The following is a 26,961-nucleotide window of genomic DNA, read 5'->3' as shown; positions in this document are numbered from 1 at the left end:
GAATTGTTCATGAAAGGAAGAGTCAATCAATCAGTGACACAAACTTTATTGTCTTCTTTTTTTTTTTTTTTTGGAGTTGATTGCTTTGTACTTTATTTTTTAATTTTTTTAATTTTTTTTTTAATTTTTTTTATTTTTTAATATATGAAATTTACTGTCAAATTGGTTTCCATACAACACCCAGTGCTCATCCCAAAAGGTGCCCTCCTCAATACCCATCACCCACCCTGCCCTCCCTCCCACCCCTATTGTCTTCTTTTAAGAAATCACCGTAACTACCCAATCCTTCAGCAACCACCACCCTGATCAGTCAGCATGCATCATTATCAAGACTTTCCACTGCAAAAAGATTACAATTCCCTGAGAGTTCCAATGATAATTAGCATTTTTTAGCAATGAAGTATTTTTAAATTAAGGTATATACCTTTTTTTAAAGACATAATGCTCTTGCAGTATGGTTTAAACATTTATATGCATCAGGAAACCAAAAAATTCATTTGACTATTTTTCTTTCAGTCTTCACTTTATTGGAATATTCGTTTTATTGTGGTGGTCTGGAATTAAACCTGCAGTATATCTGAGGTATGCTTGTGGTCCATTTCAAGGCTTACTGTCTTAACTCTGTGACCTTAGGTAAATTATAATCTTGGGTAACCCAGTTTGTTTTTATGGGTGCTAGTTTTCTTAATCTGTTCAAAGAAAAGAGTGATCCCCCAGGTTTCATTCCAGTGCTAAGTTGGTATGTAATCTTATTAAGCTAGAGTACTTATTTTTATTTGCTTATCCTTTTTTTTAAATTACTGTAGTACAGTTGACACAGTGTTACATTAGTTTTAAGCATACAGCGTAGTGATTTGACAACCTATAGGTTATGCTGTGCTTACTACATGTGAAGTTACTGTCACCATACAATGCCATGATGATACCTTTGACTAGATATTGTATGCTGTACCTTCCAACCCCATGACTTATTCATTCCATAACTGGAATCCTGTACCTCCCATTCCTCTTTACCCATTTTGCCCATCCCAGGCACCCCACCTCCAACCCGAGTAACCACCAGTTTTCTGTATTTATGGGTCTGTTTCTGATTTTTAAAAATTTGTTCATTTGTTTTGTTTTTCAGATTCCACATATAAGTGAAATCATATAGTATTTGTCTTTCTCTAATTGATTTATTTCATTTAGCATAATACCCTCAGGGTCCACCCGTGTTGTCAGAAATTTCAAGATCTCATTCTTTCTTATGGCTGGGTAATACTTCATTGTGTATATACCACATCTTCTTTATCCATTTGTCAGTGGATGGACACTTGGGTTGTTTCCATATCTTGGCTATTGTAAATAATGCTGCAGTTAATGTAAGGGTGCATATATCTTTTTAAATGAGTGTTTTTGTTTTCTTTTGGTAAATACCCAGTAGTGGAATATCTATTTTTAATAGATAGTGGTATTTCTATTTTTAATTTTTTCAAGACTCTCCATACTGTTTTCCTCAGTGGCTGCACCAGTTTACATTCCTGCCAACAGTGCATGAGAGTTCTCTTTCTCCACATCCTCTCCAGCACTTATAATTTTTCTTTTGGATACAAGCCATTCTGACTGGTTTGAGGTGATATCTTATTGTGGTTTTGATTTGCATTTCCCTGATGATTAGTGATATTGAGCATCTTTACTTGTGTCCATTGGCCATTTGTATGTCTTTGGAAAAAAGTCTATTCAGGTTCTCTGCCTATTTTTTAATTGGATTGTTTGGTTTTGGGTGTTGAGTTGTATAAGTTCTTTATATATTTTGGATATTAACCCCTTAACAGGTGTACTAGGTTGGCTTTTTGTTTATGGTTTCCTCTTCTGTGCAAAAGTTTTTATTTTGGTGTAGTCCCAGTAGTTTACTTTTGCTTTTTGTTTCCCTTTCCTGAGGAGAAATATCTAAAAAGTGTTGCTACGGTCTATATCAAAGAGATAACTGCCTATGTTTTCTTCTAGGAGTTTTATGGTTTCAGGTCTCACATTGAGGTCTTTATTGTGTTATTTATTTTTGTGTATAGTTTAAGAAAATGGTCTAGTTTCATTCTTTTGCATGTACCTGGTCAGTTTTCCCAACACCATTTATTGAAGAGGCTGTCTTTCCCATCGTATATACCCTCCTTTGTCAAATGAATTTACCACACAAGTGCGGGTTTATTTCTGGGCTCTCTATATTGTTCCATTGATTTATGTGTCTGTTTTTGTGCCAGTACTGTCTGGGATTGTGGTTCCTCCAGCTTTTTCCTTCCTTCTCAAAATTGCTTTGGCTGTTCGAGGTCTTTGTAGTTCCATTCAAATTTTAGGGTTATTCTAGTTTTGTAAAAAAAATACTGTTGGTATTTTGATAGGGATTGCATTGAATCTGTACGTTACTCTGAGTAGTATAGACATTTTAACAACATTAATTCTTCTAACATATGAGCATGGTGTATTTTTCCATTTGCTTCTGTCATTGTCAACTTCTTTCATCAGTGTTTTACAGGGTTTTGTGTTTTTTTTAGGTTATTTATTTATTTTGAGAGAGAGAGCAAGAGAGAGACAGACAGAGCTAATCCCAAGCAGTCTCTGCCCTGACAGCACATAGCCTGACATGGGGCTCAAACTCATGAATTGTGAGATCCTGACCTGAGCTGAGATCAAGAGTCGGATGATTAACTGACTGAGCCACCCATGTGCCCAGTGTTTTATAGTTTTGAGAGTATAGGCCTTTCACTTTCTTGGTTAAATTTATTTTTAGGTATTTTATTCTTTGTGGAACAATTGTAAATGGAATTTGTAAATAAAATTCTGCTACTTTGGTATTAGTGTATAGAAACACAACAGATTTCTGTATATTATTTTTGTATCCTGCAAATTTATTGAATTAATTTACTTTAATAGTGTTTTGGTAGTCTTTAGGGTTTTCTATGTATAGTTTTGTATTATCTACAAATAGTGACAGTTTTTTTCCTTTACCAATTTGGACGCCTTTTTAAAATTTTCTTGTCTGATTGACGTGGCTAGGATATCCAGTATTATTTGAGTAGAAGTGTCATGACTAGACATCCTTGTCATGTTCCTGATCTTGGTGTAAAAGCTCTCAGTTTTTCAGCAAGTATGGTGTTTAGTTGTGGGTTTGACATACATTGCCTTTATTATACTGCAGTATGTTTTCTTTTAACCCACTTCGTTGAAAGCTTTTGTTCAATAGATGGCTTGAACAATTTTGAATTTTGTCAAATGCTTTTTCTACACCTAATGAGATGATCATATGATTTTTATCCCTCATTTTGCTATGTGGTGTATCATGTTAATTGATTTGCAGATATTGAGCTATCCTTGCATTCCTGGAATAAATCCCACTTGATCATGCTGAATGATTGTTTTAATGTATTGTTGAATGTAGTTTGCTAATATTTTGTTGAAATTTTGCATGTATGTTCATCAGGTATATTGACTTGTAGTTTTCTTTTTCAGTAGTATCTTTGGTTTTGGTATCATGGTAGTGCTGACCTTATAGAATGTATCTGGAAGCTTTCCATCCTCCTCTGTTTTTGGAATAGTTTGAGGAGAATAGGTATTCTTTCTTTTCTTTTCTTTTTTTTTAAGTCTTTATTTAAATTCCAGTTAGTTAACTACAGTGTAATGTTAGTTTCAGGTGTGCAGTTTAGTGATTCAGCACTTTCATATAACATCCAGTGCTTATCACAAGTGCACTCCTTAGTCCCCCATCACCTATTTAACCCATCCCACCATCCATCTCTCCTCTAGTAACCATCAGTCCATTCCTGGTTTGCTTCTCAGTTTTTCCCCTACGTTTTTTTGTTTTGTTTCTTAAATTCCACATATGAATGAAATCATAAGGTTTATTTGTCTCTCTGACTGACTTATTTCACTTAGCATAATACTCTTTTGCTCCATCTATGCTATTGTAAATGGCAAGATTTCATGCCTTTTTATGGCTGGGTAATATTCCATTGTGTATATATACCGTATCTTCTTTATCCACTTATCAGTCAATGGATACTTGGATTGTTTCCATGGTTTGGCTATTGTAGATAATGCTGCTATAAATATCAGGATGCATGTATCACTTTAAATTAGTGTTTTTGTATTCTGTGGGTAAATACCTAGTAGTGCAATTGTTGGATCATAGGGTAGTTCTATGTTTAACTTTTTGAGGAACCTCCATACTGTTTCGCAGAGTGGCTGCACCAGTTTGCATTCCACCAATAGTGCAAGAGGGTTCCCGTTTCTCCACATCCTTGCCCACACTCGTTGTTTCTTGTGTTGTTGATTTTAGCCATTCTATCAGGTGTGAGGTGATATCTCACTGTAGTGTTGATTTGTATTTCCCTGATGATCAGTGATAATCAGCATCTTTTCTTGTGTCTGTTGGCCATCTATATGTCTTCTTTGGAAAAATGTTGAGAGTAGGTATTCTTTAAATTTTTGGTAGAATTTACGTGTGAATACATCTGATCCTAGATTTATTTTTGTTGGGAGTTTTTTGATTATCAATTCAATTTTTTTTTTTTTTTTACTAGTAATCAGTCTGTTTAGATTTTCTATTTCTTCTTGATTCAATTTTGAAAGATTGTATATTTATTTAGGAAATTAACCATTTCTTCTAAATTGCCCAATTTGTTGTCATAAATTTTTTTCATAGCATTCTATTCTAATTCTTTGTATTTCATTTGTTACATCGCTTTAATTTCTGATCTTATTTATTTGTGAGTTCTTTTTTTCTTGGTGAGTGTGGCTAAAGGTTTGTCAATTTTGTTTTTCTTTTCAAAGAACCAGCTCTTGGTTTCATTAATCTTTCCTTTTTTTTAGTCTTTATTTCACTCTGATCTTTATTATTTCTTTCCTTTTACTAGCTTTGGGCCTTTTCCTCTTGAAGCTTCTTTAGGTGCTGGGTTAGATTGCTTATTTGAGATTGCTTGTTTCTTGAGGTAAGTACAAATCATTATGAATTTCTCTCTTAGCACTGTTTTCACTGTGTCCCAAAGGATTTTGGACTGCTGTGTTTTCATTTTCATTTGTTCCTATGTATTTTATTTTCTTTTTGATTTCTTTGTTGAGTCATTGGTTGTTTAATAGTTATACTTTGTAAGAAAAATTAGTAGTTGTTTTATTAGTTGCCTTACTTCATCTTCCTTTTTCTTTTAGCCTAGTGTTTAGGGTCTTTTTGTTTTTAATTTGTTACTTTTTGTTTGCTTATGTGGACTTTTTCTGGCAGTACTATTAGCCAGGCAACATTGTTTCCACAAGGTCTAAGCACTAATTATTTATTTATTTATTTATTTATTTATTAAAAAAAAAATTTAACGTTTATTTATTATTGAGAGAGAAAGAGCATGAGCATGGGGGGGGGGAACAGAGAAAGGGGGAGACACAGCATCTGAAGTAGGTTCCAGGCTCTGAGCTGTCAGCACAGAGCCCGACGTGGGGCTCAAACTCACAAGCTGCAAGATCATGACCTGAGCTGAAGTTGGACTCTCAATGGCCGAGCCACCCAGGTGCCCCACTAATTTTTTAAAAGTAAATTTTCATAGGTGTCTAAGAGTCTATTCCTTGGGAAGGCTTAAGTCATTGAGTGCTATATTTTCTAAGGAATGTTTGTTTTCATGAAGGATTATAACATATTATAGGATGTCACAAGTATATGTAGGTTAGAAATACCCACCTTATGGGGCACCTCCGTGGCTCGGTTGGTTGAGCATCCGACTTCAGCTCAGGTCATGATCTCATGGTTTGTGAGTTCAAGCCCCATGTCAGGCTCTGTGCTGACAGCTCAGAGCCTGGAGCCTGCTTCAGATTCTGCCTCTCTCTGCCCCTCCCCTGCTCACACTCTGTCAATCTCTCTCTCAAAAATAAATAAACATTAAAAAAATTTTTAAAAATAAAAAAAGAAATACCCACCTTAGTTCAGAATAGATCCTAAATCAGAAACTGGGTAAAGATAAGATATTCTCTAGTATTTTGGGGGTTACTCTTGAATTTTGTCACTTTTAAAGTTTTCTCATAAAATTAACATGCAATCTTTTTTAAGGAATATATGAAGGATATATATTCATATATATTATATGTACATATCTTTTATATATTCCCTAAAGGAATAAAGGACATTATGACTTTTTCTTAGTTGTCTCTCTTTGATGGAAGAGCCAGACCCTGCTCTAAAAGAACTCACAGTGTATTCTTGCTCAAATTGCTTTCCTCATTGTCTATAATGGCATCTGTACCATCACTAATTTTTGTTGACTGACTTGGTGTATGAATTGCAGTTGTATGGATTTTGGAAAAGTGATTGCTTATATCAAGTTGCCTTAAAAGGGTGGGAATAACTTAGAAATAATTGGCTTAAAATATATTTGTTACATTAACAAATTAAAGATGTAGATTTGTATTTTTCTCCTCTCTTCTTGAAGACCACATTAAAACTATATTAAAGAAGAACAACAGAATGAACCTATAACTTTGAAGGGATGGTCGGGTACTCTCTGATAAAACATCACAGCACATTTTCTGAAAGAGGAAAAGAATAATGATGGATGAAACATTAAAACAGAAAACTATGTCAAAATATTCAAGAGGGAACTATAGCAAAGAAAGTTCAGATATTTTTAACAGGATCTTAGAGAATCTTAGCATTTAAAAAGTCAGAGACCAAGGGTAACTGAAAATGGGAAGAATAGTTGAAATATATAACTATATATATATATAGTTATAACTATATAACTACATAACTATATAGTTATAACTATATAACTATAGTTATAACATATAACTATAGTTATAACATATAACTATATATATAACTATATAAATATATAACTATATAATAGTTATGCCTCCTTTTCCACTGAATCCCACACAGAGTGACTCAGTATTATATTCCCTGCCCTTCACCACTCCTTTTCTTTCCAATCAAAAAATACAGAAGTCATTTTTTTCTGGAAATAAAAATAAAGACAACTCTAAAGGAGAAGTACAGTTGTCATGGTGGACATTTGTATCTGGACATTATCCCTCCTCATCTAGGGGAGCCCCATGGAAAATGACTGATTCTCTGCTGTTCATCCTAAAGCATAGTGTGCCTATCAGGAACCCCTACTCATATGTACTTGTTTTCCATTCATTCTTCTTTTTTCTTCTTATTTATCAGTGGACAACCAATAATTACCTTCAAAAAAATAAAACCAGCAGTATTATAAATGAAAATTCTATGGTAAAGAGAAAAACTTTCACCATGTGAAACAGATAGTTCCTGAATCAGAAGAGATCTTAATTTAAAACAAACAAAATGGAGGCACCTGGTGACTAGGTTGGCTAAGTGCCCGACTTCAGCTCAGGTCATAATCTCACAGTTCGTGAGTTTGAGCCCCACTGGAGCCCCTTGTTGGTCTCTGAGCTAATAGCTCAGAGCCTGGAGCCTCCTTCAGCTTCTGTGCCCCTCCCCCACTCACACACTGTCTCTCTCAAAAACAAACATTAAAAAAAAATAAAAAATAAAAAATAAAATGTCTAGTGTTCTCAGAGAAATACAAATGCATTGCCTCAGTAAAGCAAGAACAGAATAATTATTAAAAAATCATAGTAAGAAAGATTTATTGGAAATTAAAGTGTTTATACAAATTAAAAACAAAAGCAGAACAACCCTGGATAGTTAAAAGATAAGTTGAGTAAGTTTCTATTTGAAAATAGAAAAACAGAGAGCAGGTTTGTTATTTAGTCAGTTATTTAGTCAGTTTTAAAAAGAGTAAACAGGAAAGTGGGTTATCAGAAAAGTAACATAACATTTCTAGTGCTTAAAGATATTTGTTTCAATATTAAAAGAAGGAGGGAGATAAAGGGGCAACACAATCAATGAAAAAAATGACCCACACCTAGGCACGTTGTGGAATTGCAGTATAAGAGGAGGGAAAATTCTTTTTTTTTTTTTTTTAATTTTTTTTTCAACGTTTTTTATTTATTTTTGGGACAGAGAGAGACAGAGCATGAACGGGGGAGGGTCAGAGAGAGAGGGAGACACAGAATCGGAAACAGGCTCCAGGCTCCGAGCCGTCAGCCCAGAGCCTGACGCGGGGCTCGAACTCACAGACCGCGAGATCGTGACCTGGCTGAAGTCGGACGCTTAACCGACTGCGCCACCCAGGCGCCCCGAGGAGGGAAAATTCTAAAAGCTCCTAAGGAGGGGGAAAAAAAAAAAAGATAACCTATAAAGGAATGAGAATCAGATGAGCATAACTAGAGTGTAAACTCCATAATGGCAAGGATTATTGTTGTTGTTGTTTTCTTTATGGTTACATGGTAAAAGTTCAAAAGAAATACATGTTGAATAAAAGAACGACTATAACATCTAGCAAGAACCTCTTCAGGGTTTAGAAGACAGTGGAGCAGTGTCTTTAATGTTCTGAGAGAAAATGACTTAACTTAGAATGCAGAACCTATGAAAAGTATCAAATTGGAGGGCAAAATAAAGACATTCTCAGGTATATAAGGACTCAGAACATTTACCTCTTAACCTATCTATATACCCTTTCTGTTGAAGTTATTTGAGGATATGGATCAGTAAAATGATCAAAACTAAAGACGGTGACATGAGCTACTAGAAATGGTGGGTCAACTCAGAAGTACTATAAAAGTGATTCCAGAATGACAGTGGTATAACAGATATACAAAGTAATTGTTTAAAGTAGAAAAGGGAATAATTGGTCCCCAAGGAAAATGTGTTTAAGAGGAAGAATGGAATGGATTCAGCCTGTAGATAGAATGACTAGGAAGCTGGGTAAATATTAGTGATATAGAAAGGTGGTTTTTTCCTTTCAATAGGATAAAAGGACAATTAGGAATTCTAAGGAAAAAACCTTGCATAACCCAACAAGCCGTTGCATGTTGCAAACATTTAAAATGAGTCACAAGTTAAATCCTCATCTTTTATAGTCTCAAGTTGCTAATTCAAGAAATAGCATAAGCATGAAAGTATAAGCCATTAAAATAGTTATTCCAGGGAGAGGGACTTGAATAATGGGTCAATGGATGTTTCCTTTTTTTAAAACTTTATGCATATATTTGAGGTAGAATGGGGGAGAGTGGGTGTTGGTGCATAGGAGGTAAATGACAGGTAATGTTTTGTGGGTTCTACCTTTTGCAATGAAAAGTTAGGCATCTCTGATTAAGATGTGATAGGTCATAGGGAATTGCTTCTGCTATATGCATATAAACAAATAATCCCCATCTATACCATATAATCAGCTTTTAGTTATATTATTGGAATTAAAACAGTTTTGACAAGGAATATAATCAATTTACTGAATATCTTGTATGTTTGAATTGAAAATAGTTGATTTTTACCGAGTGCTTATTGTGTCATAGTTATTGAATTATCCCATTTAACTGTCATAGCAGTTCTCTAAGGAAGTTACTATTATTATTGTCTTTAAAGATGAGATCATTGAGATTCAATGAGCCAAGCACCAGTATATGCAGCTTTAAAAACTTAATTAAAATTCAACAAAATTAAGAAATTAGTTATTCAGTCACATTTACCACATTTTAGGGTGCCCAGTAGCCATATGTGGCCAGCTACCATACTGGACAGCACAGATTATAGAACATTTCCATTCTTGGTGAAAGTTTTATTGGACAGCCTTGCCTTACAGAACCCTTCTTTTCCCCCCCATTAAGTGTTTCTTTATCTTTTTCCTTTTTAAAAATATAAAGCATTATGTATGCAAATTTGTAATCTCTCTTTGATGAAGAAAGACTATACATGATTTCTCCATATTCTTGTGCTTAATACATTGTGGGGGTCACTCCAGACTGCAGAAAATACACAGAGGTAGTCCTCATTCCCTTAGTAGCTTGATAGTATTGTACTTCACTGTGTGGTTATATGTAGCTAGTTCCTCATTGATGGTCCTTTGATTGTTTTAGTTCTCTACCACTGTAATACTGCTGCAATGAACAGTAGTAGTGCCACCTTGTGCATATGTTTCTTTCATATAGTGCTAGAAGCACTATACTTGTAATAGTAATTTCATCAGTGGGATTTTTTTTAATATTAAAAACGATTATTCCAATTAAAAAAGTAATCTAATTTTATTTTAATAGAAAATAAAAATATATAAAGAGAGAAAAAATCATCTAAAATCCATGCTGCTCAGACACTATTTGGGTGTATATATATCCCTTATTTTGCAAATATTTTTCACTTCATCAGGGAAGAGTACTCCTTACTTTTGGGTTTTTGGGTTTTTTTTTTTATGAATATGTGTACTTGAGATCATATTGTGTTCACTAGTTTGAATTTTTTCTTTACCGTAGTAGTATAAACATTTCCTCTGGTAACACAAACGTTTTATAAGTTTTTCTAACGACAGCACGATATTATGCTGTATTGATTTTTACAATATTCTTAATTATTCTGCTATTGTTAGAGATTTTGTTTGCTTCCTTTTTTTTTTTTAAATTGTACTGCATATTTGATGGGGGGGTGGGAGGGAGGGGAGGGTGGGTGATGGGTATTGAGGAGGGCACCTTTTGGGATGAGCACTGGGTGTTGTATGGAATCCAATTTGACAATAAACTTCATATGTTGAAAAAAAATTTAAAAAATTGTACTGCATAAACATTTGTGCATAACTTTTCCCCTAATTTTAGGATTATTTTCTTATTACATAGGAATAGGATTATTGGGCCAAAGGTTAAAAGCATAATTAAAGTTTTAATATATCTTGCCAACTTTTTTTCCCAAAAATCCTGTGGATCTTTTTTTTTAAATGTTTATTTATTTTGAGAGAGAGTGCGAATGAGCGTGAGTAGGGGAGAGGCAGAGAGGGGGAGAGAGAATCCAAAGCGGGCTCCATGCTATCAGTGCAGAGCCCAATGTGGGGCTCAGTCTCATGAACCATGAGATCATGACCTGAACTGAATTCAAGAATTGGGTGCTCAACTGAGTGAGCCACCCAGGTGCCCCACTGTGGATCTTCTCTTGATAGGCATTCCAGCAGCATTAAAAAAATATTTATTTAAGTAATCTCTACACCCCAGCGTGGGGCTCAAACTCATGACCACTGAGGGCCCCCTGGGCACACCCTCCCCTTTTTTCTTTGAGTGCACTGCCAGCTATGGGTCTTAACATGTATTTGCCCATTTAACTTTTGACCTCCTATTTTTCTCGTGGGGTCATAGGAGTTATTTATTTATATGTTAAGGATGATAACTATTTTTCTGTCATGTTGCAACTTTTTCACCAGGTGTTTAAATTTGGTTAATTTTTTACATACTTTAATTTTACATTTTTATGTAGTTATTTTTGTTTGTTTGTTTCTAGTAGTAGGCTTGCCTTTACCACTCCCTGCCTCCCCAGAAAAGAAAAAAATGGTGAATAATGGTCATTATTCATCTGTCAAAAATCAGCATTTGTGTTTATTATAAATCTTAAGATTCAGGGGAGTCAAATTCAGTTAGCATTTATTCAGAAACATTATATATTAGGTACTTTGTATGTTCTCTGTCCAAGCTACAACATTCTGTCTTTTCTATAGACTGTAAATAACAATGTGAAAATAGGGATGAATTGAATTATAGCCTCTTTTAAAAATTATAAGCAGTATTTATTTGCTTTAAGTATCTTTATAATAAACTATAAAACCTATTTCACAAAATATAATGAGTTTCCTTCCCTCTTTCCTTAATTGTAAGAACAAATATGTATCTTCTGGTTGCTAATGGGCTAATCTCTACTACAGATATCTAGAGAAAACAAATTGCAGACATGAATATTATCACCAGGATCTGAAGTCTCTAAAGGTTGCTCTTCAGGCTTGTCATGGATTTTTTTGGAGAAAGGAAATCTGTGAAATTATGTGAATAGAGAACATTTTTCAAAAACCATGGGGGAAAGAGAAAGAAGTCCAGATAATGATCAAGAAAGTAAGACAGATAAACATTATTACTCTTATTCTTCATCTGATTTGGAAACTACTCAACAATCTTCTGGCCGGTCATCGCTAGTCAAGTCCTCTTCACCTAAGAGTAAAAAGGGAAAAAATCCTAAAAGACAGATTTCAGATAGCCAAGTACATCACCAAGGTAAGCATTCTAAAAGAGAGTCTAGAAGACTCATTTTAAGTGTTTAAGGAAAGTTGTATGAATGAAACTCTTCTATTACTATGTATATTGATATGTGCATGGAAATGGGCTGATTTATATATATATGTGTGTGTGTGTGTTTGTGTGTGTGTTATATACACATAGTTTTGTATATATAGTTGTTGCTTATGGTGCTGTGTATTATCCTTTGTTATAATAAAAATCATACTATATACAGAAGAAAGAACTGTACATAAGCCTTCTCATTTTGTTTTATTCTTTCTAAATAAATGCTTGTCTTGGTGTTTTTGAGGTACTATACAGGCAAAAAAAAATCACAAAGTAGTACCTTTTTAAGTCTCCACTTTTAAAAAGCAGCAGAAGACATTGCTATAAAATACTTAAGGGGCATTTTTATAGATTGAGTAAAATTACTTCCTCTAGGTTACACAGCGCTTACTACAAAAGTTCAAATTAATTCTAGAAATGGAATTTGGGACTTGGGACCACCACTCTGTTTTCTATTAAACTGTGTTATAATGCAAACAAGATTAATCATTAGAAATAATTTGTCTTATTAAAATGTTACTAGTCTGGAACTACATATTAATACATATTTGACAAGGCAATATTCTAGAAAACTCTTCTTTGTCTTAATGAATTTCTGGTCAAAAAACCTCTGATGTACTTAGTGACAAAATATGTAAGGACTACCGTAGAAAAATACACTACAGAATTATAAACTAAGGCAAATGAGTTAATTATAGTGTTCATTAATAAATGCAGCACAGCTATAACAGCCCCATTTAGAAAGATTATATAGTTTAGATTGCAAGGCAGGGAGGGGTAAAACTGGGAACTGAAACAGGGGCCAGGTCATGAAACACCTTGAATCCTCTAATAATATATTGACTGTCTGTTTCTGTGGAGAAATAGTTAGCTATAGAATAGATTTCAGCAGGGGTGTAATTAAATTTGCCTTTATACATTTTTACTTTGAAAAGTAACATTCGCTTTGAAAAAATCAGCAAAGAATATATGTTAATTTTGAAAGCAACCCTTTCATGGACCCCTGATCTAACTTCCCAGGGATGTTCATACTTATAACAATTGAGTGCTTTTTCTTTCTCTTCCTTTCTTTCCTTTTCATTCCTCTTCTTTTATTTCCTTTCTTTTCTTTCTTTCTCCAGTACAGTGCTACAAGTTTTTTGTTCTTTTCCTCAGTGTGAGCCTCTTATTTTGATTTTGTGGTTGAAAGCATGATCTGATATTAAACTTTTGCTATCTAATTAAGAATAAACAGACTTTAGGGTTGAATCTTAGACAATACCCATTTACTCCTAAGAAATAATTTACATACTTCGTGAATTACTTGCAGGAATACTTTAATTTTTTACTACTTCCCCAAAGCAATTTAGGAGGCTACCTAATTAAAGAGAATTCTTAAACCTTACCTTATTTAAGAAGATAATTGAGAAAAATCTATGAAAAACAGTTCCAACATCACCCAGAAAAATCTGTTATTGTCTTTAGTCTGACTTTTACTATTTTCTGCTTTGTATTGCCTTCTGAATTAAAATCTGTGGTAATTTGTCTACCTTAGATCAATCAACAGGACCATACCAGTTACACTTAAGCACTTTAGTGTTTCCTTAAACACTGAGTTAGTGTTAAATAGAATATGCTATTTAAGTTGCAACTGCCAGTGTATAATAAACTAAGGAAAGAACACATGTAATTAAAACAGCATCTTGAACACTTGAATTTGTGGATTTGAATGTTTGATAGCATATTCTTCCTTTCTCTTTTTAATTATCAGCATATCTAATTATTTTTAAAAATGAAATTGTTCTATCAAAAGTTATATGCATAATGATAAAATTTGATGATAGTTTAGGTTATACATGTTTGTATATTACATGTTATATATGTTTTCTATTTCATGTGTTACCAATAATATAAATATCAAGTTTTTTTATAGATATGTAATTCATCTTTACTACATTTTTTTTACTGCATGTTTTTTAAAGGAGTCCTATTTTATTTTTATCACCTGAAGGAAGAAAAAAAGCAATACTTTCTCACCCTCTTTTTCATACTGACTTAGCAAGGGGCAAATGAAGAGTGATATACATGACAGTCAATCATCTTTTCTTTTCTCACTTGAATTAGCACTGTATTTCATCTTGATAGTTTTAAAAATGAAAATAAGTAAATGGCATTTAGGAAATATTTTTGAATTAGGTTAAGTGTCCTTTTTATGATCAGTTTGTAGTCATATGAATAGAATATGCTGTAAATCAATGTTCCAGTTATTAGGATGTGAAAAAGTTGGTTTTGGAAGGCCTTTCTGTTTGACTGAATAGCTGAAGTATATTAGAGGAAAATTCTGTCGATTCTTATGTAGGCTTTAACTTTTCAAATAAGTTTCTATTTGTATGAAATCTTGTTTGCTGAGTAATATGATTTTATACATAAAACAGAAATTTGGAAGAATTAATACTCATCTTTATAATCATTTTTATGTATAAAGTTTCTGTCATTCTTAGAGTTGAGTACATATTCCATAATAGTATATGGATACCAAAACTGTTACTAACTCAGTATGTTGGGAAAGAAAGAAAATTGAAATGATGGATGCCCCAATTTAAAATTAGAGCAGTGCTATCCACAGGAAATATAATGCAAGTCACAAATGTAGGCCACACATGCAATTTTATATTGTCTGATAACTATATTACAAAAGAAAAACAGATAAAATTAATTTTAATAATAGACTTCATTTAAACCAACATATCCAAAATATTATCTTATTTATTTATTTATTTATTTATTTATTTATTTATTTGGATAAAGAGTGAACGTGCATAGGAGAGGGGCACGGGGAGAGGGAGAGGGAGAGAGAGAATCCTAAGCAGGCTGCATACTGTCAGCCCAGAGCCTGATGCCTAGCTTGATCTCATGAATGCTGAGTCCAATCAAGTCGGACGCTTAACTGACTGAGCCACCCAGGCACCCCCAAAATATTATTGTTTCTAAGTGTAGTTAATATAAAACATTATGTTTGGAACATTGTGCTTGCTTTTTTTTTTTTTTTTTTTTTTTTTGAACTAAGTGTTTGAAATTCAGTATGTACTTCACAGTATACCAGATCTCAGTTTGGACTGCCCACGTTTCAAATCTCTCAGTAGCTACATGTGGCTAGTGACTACTACTATATTGGATAGTGTAGTTTCAGAGTTACAAGTAGGCTTTCCCTCATTTATTATCATTACCACTTCCTTTTGTGTATTCACACATTTTTAGAACTGGAATCCCAAATCAGTACACATTCAAATCACAGTCATTAGAATCTTCTGTTTTTTAAGTGAAATTTTGTAATGTAAATTGTAAATATTACTTGTTTATATAATGGAATTAAGGTATCCATGACTAGAGAGATGGGTAGGGAAAGGTTAAATTTTCTAGTTTTTCTTTTCTTTTCTTTTTTTTTTTTTTTCATCTGGAATGCATTTCCTTCTTAAAAACTGCAGTCACCTTGGAGATTAAAGTTCATTATTCTCAACTGTGGCAGGCTTCCAGATGCCTCTTTTAAAGGACAGGGGCTCTGTACACTGGGGCCTAAGTTTAATGAACTTTTAGTATAAATAATGACATTCCAAATTTTTGCGAAATGTTATTTAATATGTATAGTTTAAGGATTTCATATGCATATATTTTTTAGGGTGTAGTTTTTTTGTTTTTGTCTTGTTCTCAAATTGCATCAAATGTTTTTGATTGAACCTTACACAAAGAAAGCCCCTGAGTAAGCATTTAAAATCATGTCTGTACTGCTAAAAGTGTTTTTCATTTTTAATCGCTGATAAATGGGATTAGGTTCTTATTGTGCCAGAGAATATTTGTGGAGAACTTCCTATTTTATATGAATTCTTTGTTTAGTCCTCACAACAACCTAGTTATATAGGTGCTGTTATCCTAATTCTATGGGTGGGGAAAATAGACCTGGAAAGATTTAGCCGAATTGCCTAGGAAGTTCTTAAGTGGTAAATCAGAGTCCCAAACCCAAGTCTTCTTGTTGTATAATATGTTGTAATCTTCTTTCCCCAAATAAAGAAAAAGTTCTAGTTAATTTAGAGAAAACGTACATTTCATCATTCTGAATTATAATCCCAAATATCTTGGCATAAATTACTTGAATATCACAATGTTTTCTCCAGTGTTTATTAAACCATGCTAATGGTGATGATGACCATATTTGAATTCTGGCTTGCCATCTTATCTATAAAGTTGAAAACGGTAAAGCCTGATACTGGCATTAAAAAAAATTTTTTTTTTCAATGTTTATTTTTGAGAGAGACAGAGTGCGAATGGGGGAGGGGCAGAGAGAGGGGGATACCACTCATACTGCCATATTTTAAAGCAGTGTAAAATAATTCCCTGTAAACTGTTGAGATATCATTTTGATAAGTCAGAATATTCTTGACCTTTCTTAAAAGGATTCTGAATGTTTCTTAATAAAAACATTAGTATATAAATATATGTATATTTATATACATTAACATTATATTAAGACCTCTAAAACCTGATACTTAAATTTTGTAAGGTCATTTTTTAAGGAACAATATAATTAAAGAATGTTATGGATCCACTTGTGTTAGAATGAATAAGTAATATTACATTGGTAGGGCTCTCACTTTACATTGTTACTGTTTCCTTTTTAGCCGCTTGGAAGCCAAGCCCTAAGGATCCACCAAACAGAAAGGGAGTCCGAGTGGGATTTCGCTCCCAGAGCCTCAATAGGGAGCCACTTCGGAAAGATACTGATCTTGTTACAAAACGGGTTCTTTCTGCAAGACTGCTAAAAATCAATGAATTGCAGAATGAAGTAACTGAACTCCAGGTCAAGTTAGCTGAGCTGCTAAAAGAAAATAAGGCTTTGAAAAGGCTTCAATACAGACAGGAGAAAGCCCTGAATAAGTTTGAAGATACGGAAAATGAAATCTCACAACTTATTGCTCATCATAACAATGAGATTACAGCACTCAAAGAACGCTTAAGAAAATCTCAAGAGAAAGAACGGGCAACTGAGAAAAGGGTGAAAGATACTGAAGGAGAACTATATAGGACAAAATTTTCCTTGCAGAAACTGAAAAAGATCTCTGAAGCTAGACACCTACCTGAACGAGATGATTTGGCAAAGAAACTGGTTTCCGCAGAGTTAAAATTAGATGACACCGAGAGAAGAATTAAGGTAAAACTTATACAGCTTTAATTGTGCTGTTTTGATATCGTTTTTCATTGGGTATTTAAGAGCATACTCTGTTAAGACTGCTTATTGAAATTCAGATTTGCTTAGAAATGAAACTATTTCTTTAATATTTTAAAAATTATCTTTCTGAGGAAGATTAGGAAAAAATTAAGATTGTATATTTAAGAGCAAGATACAAAAAATTTATACATTAATGGGAAGGTTAATGAATGAATGAGTGTTTAATTCCACGAATCTTAGTCATTTTGGGTAAGTACATCATTTGATTACCGGAGTGTTTCTCTAAAATTGAAAACAGTACACTGATAGCTGTAGTGTATAAAACTGACATTTGGGGCCATTGTGTAAGAAATGCCACAAGAAGAATACTTTGTTTTTATTTCTTTGAACATTTGTAAAAGACATTTTTGGCAGCAGAGCATATCCTTATCCCCCCAAATAGAAACTAACATGAGAGGTGGGTAGAAGAATGTTGAGTTACTAGCCTGAGAATACAGCAGAACGTTTATTTTTTTATTTTCATTTTTATATTTTTAAAGGGAGAGGGAGAGGGCGTGTGAGTGGGCAAGGGGCGGAGGGAGAGGGAGCATGAGTGGGAGAAGGGAAGAAGGGGAGAGGGAGAGAGAGAACCTGAAGCAGGCTCCATGCCCAGTTCTGAGTACATGCAGGGCTGGCTCGATCTTAAGACATGCAGTCATAACTTGAGCTGAAATCAAGAGTTGGATGCTTAACTGCCCGAGCCACCCGGGCACCCAGAAAGGTATTTTTCTTGGGGCACCTGGGTAGCTCAATCGTGCCAAATTCTTGATTTTGGTTCAGGTCATGATCTCACAGTTTGTGGGATTGAGCCCACATTGAGCTCTGCACTGACAGAGTGGAGTCTGCTTGGGATTCTCTCTCTCCCTCTCTTTGCCCCTCCCCTGTGTGTATGCATGCATGCCTGCTTGCTCTCTCTCTCTTTAAATAAATAAACTTTAAAAAAAAAGGTATTTTTCTTATAACAAGTTGGAAAAAGAGTACTATCCCATGATTGTTATACAGAGAATTTATATTAGATGCTAACTCATATGTATGTATATCATGTGCACATGATAAAATTACATAGAAGTAAATGCATATACAATATACACATGAATATGTGTGTGTGTGTGTGTGTGTGTGTGTGTGTGTGTGTGTGTGTATCAAACAGAAGCCCTGAGTCAGGGCTTATTAAAACTGATGAGTAGTGTGGAAAGCCAAGGTAGGGGAAAAGTATGGGAATAATGCCTGCTGTGACAGCTCTCTGAGGAAGGGCAAGTCAGAACTACAAGTAAATTTTGCAGAAGCTAATACTTCTGCAATGTATTAATTGGGTGTTTTTAATACAGGGTATGTTATTGTACTTCTTTGTATAGTATACCGTGTTCAATATACCAATGCTAAGCCCAGGAGCAGTGGCTTACTAATAGAGTGTACATCAGTGGTTAGAAAAAGTATCTAACTTACTTTATAAAATTAGCAATTATTATCTTCTGCTTGAGTGCACAGAAGATACCATATTGTGTAGGCTTCACCAGTGATCAACCCAAACTGCAGAGCAAACATACGGAAACATTTTTTTTTTTTTTTTTTTTTTAAGGGGCCGCTTACCTTGAGGTGGCTTGGAGGTAGGGGCTGAAAGCAATTCCTGTCACAAAAAACAACAAACATTTTAATTGTTTTTAAAGGGGAGTATAAAATGTGCCAAATCATAGGGTTTGAAATTGGGAACCAAGAGCACAGAATGCTAATAATGATAAAAAAAACAAAAACCACCTCTGTGTATGTTTGTATAAAACTAGAGAGAACATGGCATTGCATTGTACACACATATACATACACACACATATGCTGTGGTTCTGTCTTACAACCAGTTATGAAGGAGGTTTATAGGGTGTTGGGGGAAAGAGGAGAAAGAAGGAAGAGAGGAAAAATAAATCTGTGGATTCTGAGTAGTAGATGGAGGTTAATTATGTGGCTGCCCACTTGGGAGCATGAAAATCAGTCATCTGTAATATCTTTGAAATACTTGTTAACTGTATAGGGTCCTCAATTTTTTTTTCTTGCTGGATTTAAAAAAGTGCTTTTAACTTTTTATTTTGAGATAATTATAGATTGATACGCAGTTGTATGAAAATTATATGTAGAGATCCTATATACCCTTCATCCAATTTCCCCAGCAGTAACATACTGCATAACTACAATATTGCAGCCAGGAAATTGGTTTTGATAGTGATACAATTCATCAACCCTACTCAGGTTTCATTAGTTTTGCATGAATTCATTTGTGTTTGTGTGTGTGTATATGTTTAGTTCTCTGCAGTTTTATCACTTGTGTAGATTTATGTGACCACCACCAGAATCAAGATGCAGAACAGTTCTATCACAAGGATCCTGCACTACCAACTTTTATAGGCACAGCTACCTTCTTGCCTTCCTTCCACTCTAACCTGTGACATCCACTAATCTGTTCACTATTTCTTTAAATTTGTCATTTTAAGAATGATATATAAGTGGAATCATGTAGTATTTAAGCTTTTGAGATGAATAGATTTTTTTTTCCTAGAGCTCCATCCAAATTGTTGTATATATCAATAGTGTGTTCCTTTTTTATTCTTGAGTAGTATTCCATGGTATGGATGTACCACTGAGTGTTATGGTGTATCCCATTGGAGGACATTGGGGTTGTTTCCAGTTTTTTTTTTCAACGTTTTTTTTTTTTTTTTTTTTTTTAATTTATTTTTGCGACAGAGAGAGACAGAGCATGAACGGGGGAGGGGCAGAGAGAGAGGGAGACACAGAATCTGAAACAGGCTCCAGGCTCCGAGCCATCAGCCCAGAGCCCGACGCGGGGCTCGAACTCACGGACCGCGAGATCGTGACCTGGCTGAAGTCGGACGCTTAACCGACTGCGCCACCCAGGCGCCCCATCCAGTTTTTAACTACTAACTAATAATGCCACTATGAGCATTCCTGTACAGTTTTTTGTGTAAACGTAAATTTTCATTTCTCCTGGATCCGTGCCTGAAAGTGTACTTGATGGGTTGTATGATAAATACATTTTTGGTTTTGTAAGAAACACCATTCTCTTTTTAGAGTGGCAGTGTTATTTTACATTTGTACTAGCAATGTATATGTGATCCAGTTTCTCCACATCCTTGCCACCATTTGATGTTCTCGCTCTTTTATACTGTAGCCATTCCAATAGGTATATAGCGCTGTGTCGTGGTTTTAACTTGTATTATTCCTAATGGCTGATGGTGTATATCTTTTCATGTGCTTATTTGCCATCTATAGATTCTATTCATGTTCATATTTTTAGCCTATTTTTAAATTGGATTGTTGGTGCATTTACCATTGATTTTTGAATCTTTATATATCCTAGGTAATCTAGGTCCTTTGTCAGATGTGGGGCTTGCAAATATTTTCTCCCAGTATGTAGGTTGTCTTTTCATCTTATTCACAGGGTCTTTCAGAGGGAAGGTTTTAAATCTTGATGTAATCTAGTTTATTAGATTTTTCTTTTATGGATTGTACTTTGGTGTCAAATGTAAGAATTCCTTGCCTATTTCTATCACCCTTTGCCTGTAGCTCCAGAGATTTTTTACTGTGTTTCTATCCAAAAGTTTTATGGTTTTATGTTTTCTTTTCTTTTTTTTTTTTTAATTTTTAACTTTTTTTTAGAGTTTATTTTGAGACACAGAGAATGAGTGGGGTAGGGGCAGAGAGAGAGGGAGAGAATCCCAAACAGTCTCCGCACTGTCAGCACAGAGCCCAGTGCGGGGCTCAGGCTTACAAACAGTGAAATCATGACCTGAGCCAAGATCAGGAGTCAGGCGCTTAACTGACTGAGCCATCCAGGCACCCCTATACTTTACTTTCAAGTTCATTTTGAGTTGATTTTTGTATAAGATGTGGGGTTTAGGTTGGGAATCTTTTTTTTTTTTTTTCTTTTTTTTGCCTGTGGTACCCAGTTACTCTAGTACCATTTGTTGAAAAGACTATCCTTCTTCCTTTTAATTTGGCACCTTTGTCAAAAACCAGTTGGGGATATTTTTGTGGGTCTATTTCTGAATTCTGTAGTCTGTTGATCTATGTATGTATATGTCCCTCTGCCAATGTCAGACTTCTTCATTATAGGCGACATAGTAGGCCTTAACATCAGGTAGTGATTCCTCTTATGTTATGCTTTTTTTTTTTTTTAAAGTTTGGCTATTTTAACTATTCTGGGTCCTTTACCTTTGCATATAAACTTTAGAATAAGCTTGTTTTTGTCTACAAACACCTTCTTGGGATTTTAATGGGAAATGCATTAAACATGGATCAATTTGTGTAGAATTGATATGTGGAAACTTTCTACTCTTGAACACAGTATATTCGTTTATTTCATCATCATCATTCCCAGGATATAGATCCATACAGGTTTTTTTAGATTATACCTAAGTATTTATTTTCTTTAGAGCAATTGTAAATACTTTCAGTTCTTTCTAGATGAGGAAATTATGTTTGGACTTTTATTTTCAAATTTCAAAGCTTATTTTGTTGTAATAATTATTTTCACAAGGAGTTATGAATATTTTATGCACATGAAGGAAGAGCTTGGTTTTAGCAGTTTACTTTCAAATATTAGGAGTGTTGAGTTAATTAGCTGTAAGCCCCAAAGTTTGGTTGGGAGATACAAGCTACTTCATTTATATTGTGTTTGAAGTTCTATTGGAAATGACATTTAATATGTAATTATGAACCTACTATGCTCAAATCAGTCTTATTTCAGTTGTCATACCATACTGAAAATTATTTTCATTTTTTAAAAAATTTAAATCCAAGTTAGTTAACATATAGTGTAATAATGATTTCAGGAATAAAATTTAGTGATTCATCACTTACATATAACATCCAGTGCTCCTCTCAACAAGTGCCCTCCTTAATGCCCATCGCCCATTTAATCCATCCCCCCACCCAACACACTGCCAGCAACCCTCAGTTTATTCTCTGTATTTAGGAGTCTCTTATGATTTGCCTTCCTTTCTGTTTTTATCTTATTTTCCTTCCCTTCCCCTATGTTCATCTGTTGAGTTTCTCAAATTCCACGTATGAGTGAAATCATAAGATATCTTTCTCTGACTTATTTTGCTTAGCATAATACCCTTTAATTCCATCCACATTGTTGCAGATCGCAAGGTTTTATTCTTTTTCATCACGGAGTTGTATTCCATTGTATCTGTATATCACATCTTCTTTATCCATTTGTCAGTCGATAGACATTTGGGCTCTTTCCATACTTTGGCTATTGCTGATAGCACTGCTATAAACATTGGGGTGCATGTGCCCCTTCAGGTCAGCATTTTTGTATTCTTTCGATAAATACCTAGTACTGCAGTTGCTGGGTTGTAGGGTAGTTCTATGTTTAACTTTCTGAGGAACCTCCATACTGTTTTCCAGAGTGGCTGCACCAGTTTGCATTCCCACCAGCAGTGCAAAAGGGTTCCTCTTTCTCCATATTCTTGCCAACATCTGTTGTTGCCTGAGTTGTTAACTTTAGTGATCCTCACAGGTATAAGGTAGTATCTCATTGTAGTTTTGATTTGTATTTGTATTTGTATTTGTATTTGATTTATATTTCCCTGACGATGAGTGATGTTGAGCGTTTTTTCATGTGTCACCTGGATGTCTTCTTTGGAAAAGTGTCTATTCATGTCTTTTGCCCATTTCTTCACTGGATTATTTGTTTTTTGAGTGTTGACTTGGATAAGTTCTTTATAGATTTTGGATACTAACCCTTTATCTGATATGTTATTTGTAAATATCTTCTCCCATTCTGTCGGTTGCCTTTTAGCTTTGCTGATTGTTTCTTTTGCTGTGCAGAAGCTTCTTATCTTGATGAGGTCCCAGTAGTTCATTTTTTGCTTTTGTTTCCCTTGCCTCGAGAGACATTTCAAGTAAGAAGTTGCTGCGGCCAAGAAAAAAGAGATTGTTGCATGTTTTCTCCTTTAGGATTTTGATGGCTTCCTGTCTTACGTTTAGGTCTTTCATCCATTTTGAGTTTATTTTTGTGTATGGTGTAAGAAAGTGGTCCAGCTTCATTATTCTGCATGTTGCTGTTCAGTTTTCCCACCACCATTGCTGAAAAGACCGTCTTTTTTCCATTGGATATTCTTTTCTGCTTTGTCAAAGATCAGTTGGCCATATTTGTGGGTCCGTTTCTGGGTTCTCTGTTCTGTTCCATTGATCTATGTGTCTGTTTTTGTGCCAGTACCGTACTGTCTTGATGACTGCAGCTTTGTAATGCAGCTTGAAGTCAGGAATTGTGATGCCTCCACCTTTGGATTTCTTTTTTAACATTACTTTGACTATTTGGGTTTTTTTCTGGTTCCATACAAATTTTAGAATTGTTTGTTCTAGTTCTGTGAAAAATACTGTTGTTATTTTGATAGGGATAGAATTGAATATGTAGATTGCTTTGGGTAGTATCGACATTTTAACAATATTTGTTCTTCCAATCCATGAGCATGAAATGTTTTTCCTTTTTTTGTGTGTCTTCTTCAGTTTCTTTCATAAGCTTTCTATAGTTTTCAGCGTACAGATCTTTCACCTCTTTGGTTAGGTTATTCCTTAGGCATTTTATGGGTTTTAGTGCAATTGTAGATGGGATTAATTCCTTGACTTCTCTTTCTGTTGCTTCATTATTGCTGTATAGAAATGCAACTGATTTCTGTACATTGATTTTATATCCTGCTACTTGGCTGAATTCATGAGTCCATTTTAGCAGGTTTTTGGTGGAGTCTTTTGGATTTTCCATGTAGATATCATGTTGTCTACGAAGAGTGAAAGTTTGACTTCCTCCTTGCTGATTTGGATGCCTTTTATTTTTGTTGCCTGATTACTGAGGCTACGACTTCCAACACTATGTTGAATTACAGTGGTGAGAGTGGACATCTCTGTCATGTTCCTGACCTTAGGGGAAAAGCTCTCATCCTGATTGAGGATGATATTGGCTGTGGGTCTTTTGTATATGGTCTTTATGATTGTGAATTATGTTTCTTCTATCCCTACTTTCTTGAGGGTTTTTATCAAGAAAGGATGCTATAATTTGTTAAATGCTTTGTTTGCGTCTATTGAGAGGATCATGTGGTTGTTATTCTTTCTTTTATTAATGTGATGTATCACATTGATTGATTTGCAGATATTAAACCAGCCCTGCATTCCAGGAATAAATCCCACTTGGTCATAGTGAATAATTCTTTTAATGTATTGTTGGATCCAGTTGGCTAGTGTTTTGTTGAGAATTTTTGCATCCATGTTCATCAGGGAGATTGGTCTGTACTTCTTTTTAGTGGGGTCTTTGGCTTTGGAATCAAGGTAGTGCTGGTCTCATAGAATGAGTTTGGAAGTTTTTCTTCCATTTCTATTTTTTTGGAATAGCTTCAAAAGAATAGGTGTTAACTCTTCATTAAATGTTTGGTAGAATTCTCCTGGAAAGCCGTCTGGCCTTGGACTCTTGTTTGTTGGGGGATTTTTGATTACTGATTCAATTCTTTACTGGTTATGGGTCTGTTCAAATTTTCTATTTCTTCCTGTTTCAGTTTTGGTAGTGTATGTGTTTCTAGGAATTTGCCCATTTCTTCCAGATTGCCCAATTTGTTGTCATAAAATTGCTCATAAGATTCTCTTATTATTGTTTGTATTTCTGTGGTGTTGGTTGCAATCTCTCCTCTTTCATTTGTGATTTTATTTATTTGGATCCTTTCCTTTTTCTTTTGATCAATCTGGGTAGGGGCTTATCAATTTTGTTAATTCTTTCAAAGAACCAGTTTTCATTGATCTGTTCTATTGTGTTTTTTTTTTATTTCAGTATCATTGATTTCTGTTCTAATCTTTATTATTTTCCTTCTTTTCCTGGCTTTACGCTTTATTTGCTTTCTTTTCTAGCTTTTTTAGGTGTAAGGGTAGGTTGTATATTTGATACCTTTTTCCTTCTTTAGGAATCCCTGGATGCTACATACTTCCCTTTTGTGACTGCCTTTGCTGCATCCCAAAGGTTTTGGACTGTCATGTTTTCATTTTCATTGGCTTCCATGTACTTTTTCCTTTTCTCTTTAATTTCTTGGTTAACCCATTCATTCTTTAATAGGATGTTCTTTAATCTCCAAGTATTGGCAGTCTTTCCAAATTTTTTCTTGTGGTTGATTTCAAGTTTCATAGCATTGTGGTCTGAAAATATGCAAGGTATGATCTTGCTCTTTTTGTACTTGAGGGCTGATTTGTGATCCAGTATGTGATCTATTGTGGAGAATGTTCCAGTGCACTTGAGAAAAATGTGTATTCTGCTTTAGGATGAAATGTTCTGAATACATCTGTTAAGTCCTTTTGGTCCAGCGTGTCATTCAAAACCATTGTTTCCTTGTTGGTTTTTTGCTTATATGATCTGTCCATTGCTGTACGTGGGGTGTTGAAGTTTTCTCCTGGTACGGTATTATTATCAATGGGTTTCTTTATGTTTGTGATTTATTGATTTATGTATTTGGGTGCCTCCACATTGGGGCATAACTATTTATAATTGCTAGATCCTCTTGGTGTATAGACCCCTTAATTATGATATAATGCCCTTCTTCATCTGTTACAGTCTTTATTTTAAAATCTAGTTTGTCTGGTATAAGCATGGTCACTCCAGCTTCTTTTGATGACCATTAGCATGATAGATGTTTCTCCATCCCCTTACTTTGAATCTGTAGGTGTCTTTAGGTCTAAAATGAGTCTCTTGTAAGCAGCATATAGATGGGTCTTATTTTCTTATCCATTCTGATACCCTAGGTCTTTTGATTGGAGCATTTAGTACATTAACATTTAGAGTGAGTACTGACATACTAACTCTTTTCTTTTTTTTTTTTTTTTTAATTTTTTTTTAACGTTTATTTATTTTTGAGACAGAGAGAGACAGAGCATGAACGGGGGAGGGTCACAGAGAGAGGGAGACACAGAATCTGAAACAGGCTCCAGGCTCTGAGCTGTCAGCACAGAGCCCGACGCGGGGCTTGAACCCACGGACCGTGAGATCATGACCTGAGCCGAAGTCGGACGCTTAACCGACCGAGCCACCCAGGCGCCCCAATACCAACTCTTTTCTAAATGGAGGAGCCTCAGCAGCCCACCTGAGGCTAATTCCTACCTTTTCATACTTCCTAAAGCCTTTGGCCCAATTTGTAATTATATTTTCCGTAATCTCAGTGATCAATCCAGAATTTGAAATCTGTACTCGTGAGTTTCTTGATTTACTGTGAAAATTAGCTTTTGTTTTTGTGCCTCATACATTTATTCATATTTTATTACTTTATCCAACACAAGGTTAATCTTTTTTCTTCAAACTCAATAGGTTATAGTCAGTACCACTAATTGGATAAAAGAGACCTCAAGGAGCTCAATTGTGGTGTTTCATTTTACATAACTAAAACCCAGGAAAGTCCTGAGTATCCCTTGAAATTGCAGTGAAATAGTAGTGCTATCTTTAAGGTCTGTGCTACTGTTTCTTAAGAATGACTGTATGGTGTTTTTTGTTTCATTTGGTGTAG

General features: G+C 34.6%; 1 protein-coding gene across 4 annotated transcripts in view; it reads left to right on the top strand.

Annotated features, from left to right (window-relative positions):
• The window catches only part of LCA5 (lebercilin LCA5), a 96,500-nt gene that overhangs the window by 27,372 nt on the left and 42,167 nt on the right, over positions 1-26,961 (top strand). For 3 of the 4 annotated variants that reach the window (XM_049653923.1, XM_049653924.1, XM_049653921.1), the window contains exons 1-3: positions 512-582; positions 11,766-12,108; positions 16,830-17,359. In XM_049653923.1, the coding sequence (XP_049509880.1) occupies positions 11,910-12,108; positions 16,830-17,359 (729 nt within the window). In that variant the 5' untranslated portion in view covers positions 512-582; positions 11,766-11,909. Of the gene's footprint in view, positions 1-511; positions 583-11,765; positions 12,109-16,829; positions 17,360-26,961 lie in introns of those variants that run through there. The other variant, XM_049653922.1, reaches the window with a different exon arrangement.

Source organism: Panthera uncia (genome assembly GCF_023721935.1).
Source record: "Panthera uncia isolate 11264 chromosome B2 unlocalized genomic scaffold, Puncia_PCG_1.0 HiC_scaffold_24, whole genome shotgun sequence".
NCBI lineage: Eukaryota > Metazoa > Chordata > Mammalia > Carnivora > Felidae > Panthera > Panthera uncia.
Note: the sequence above shows the minus strand (reverse complement) of the source record. Positions and strands in the feature narration are given on the sequence as shown.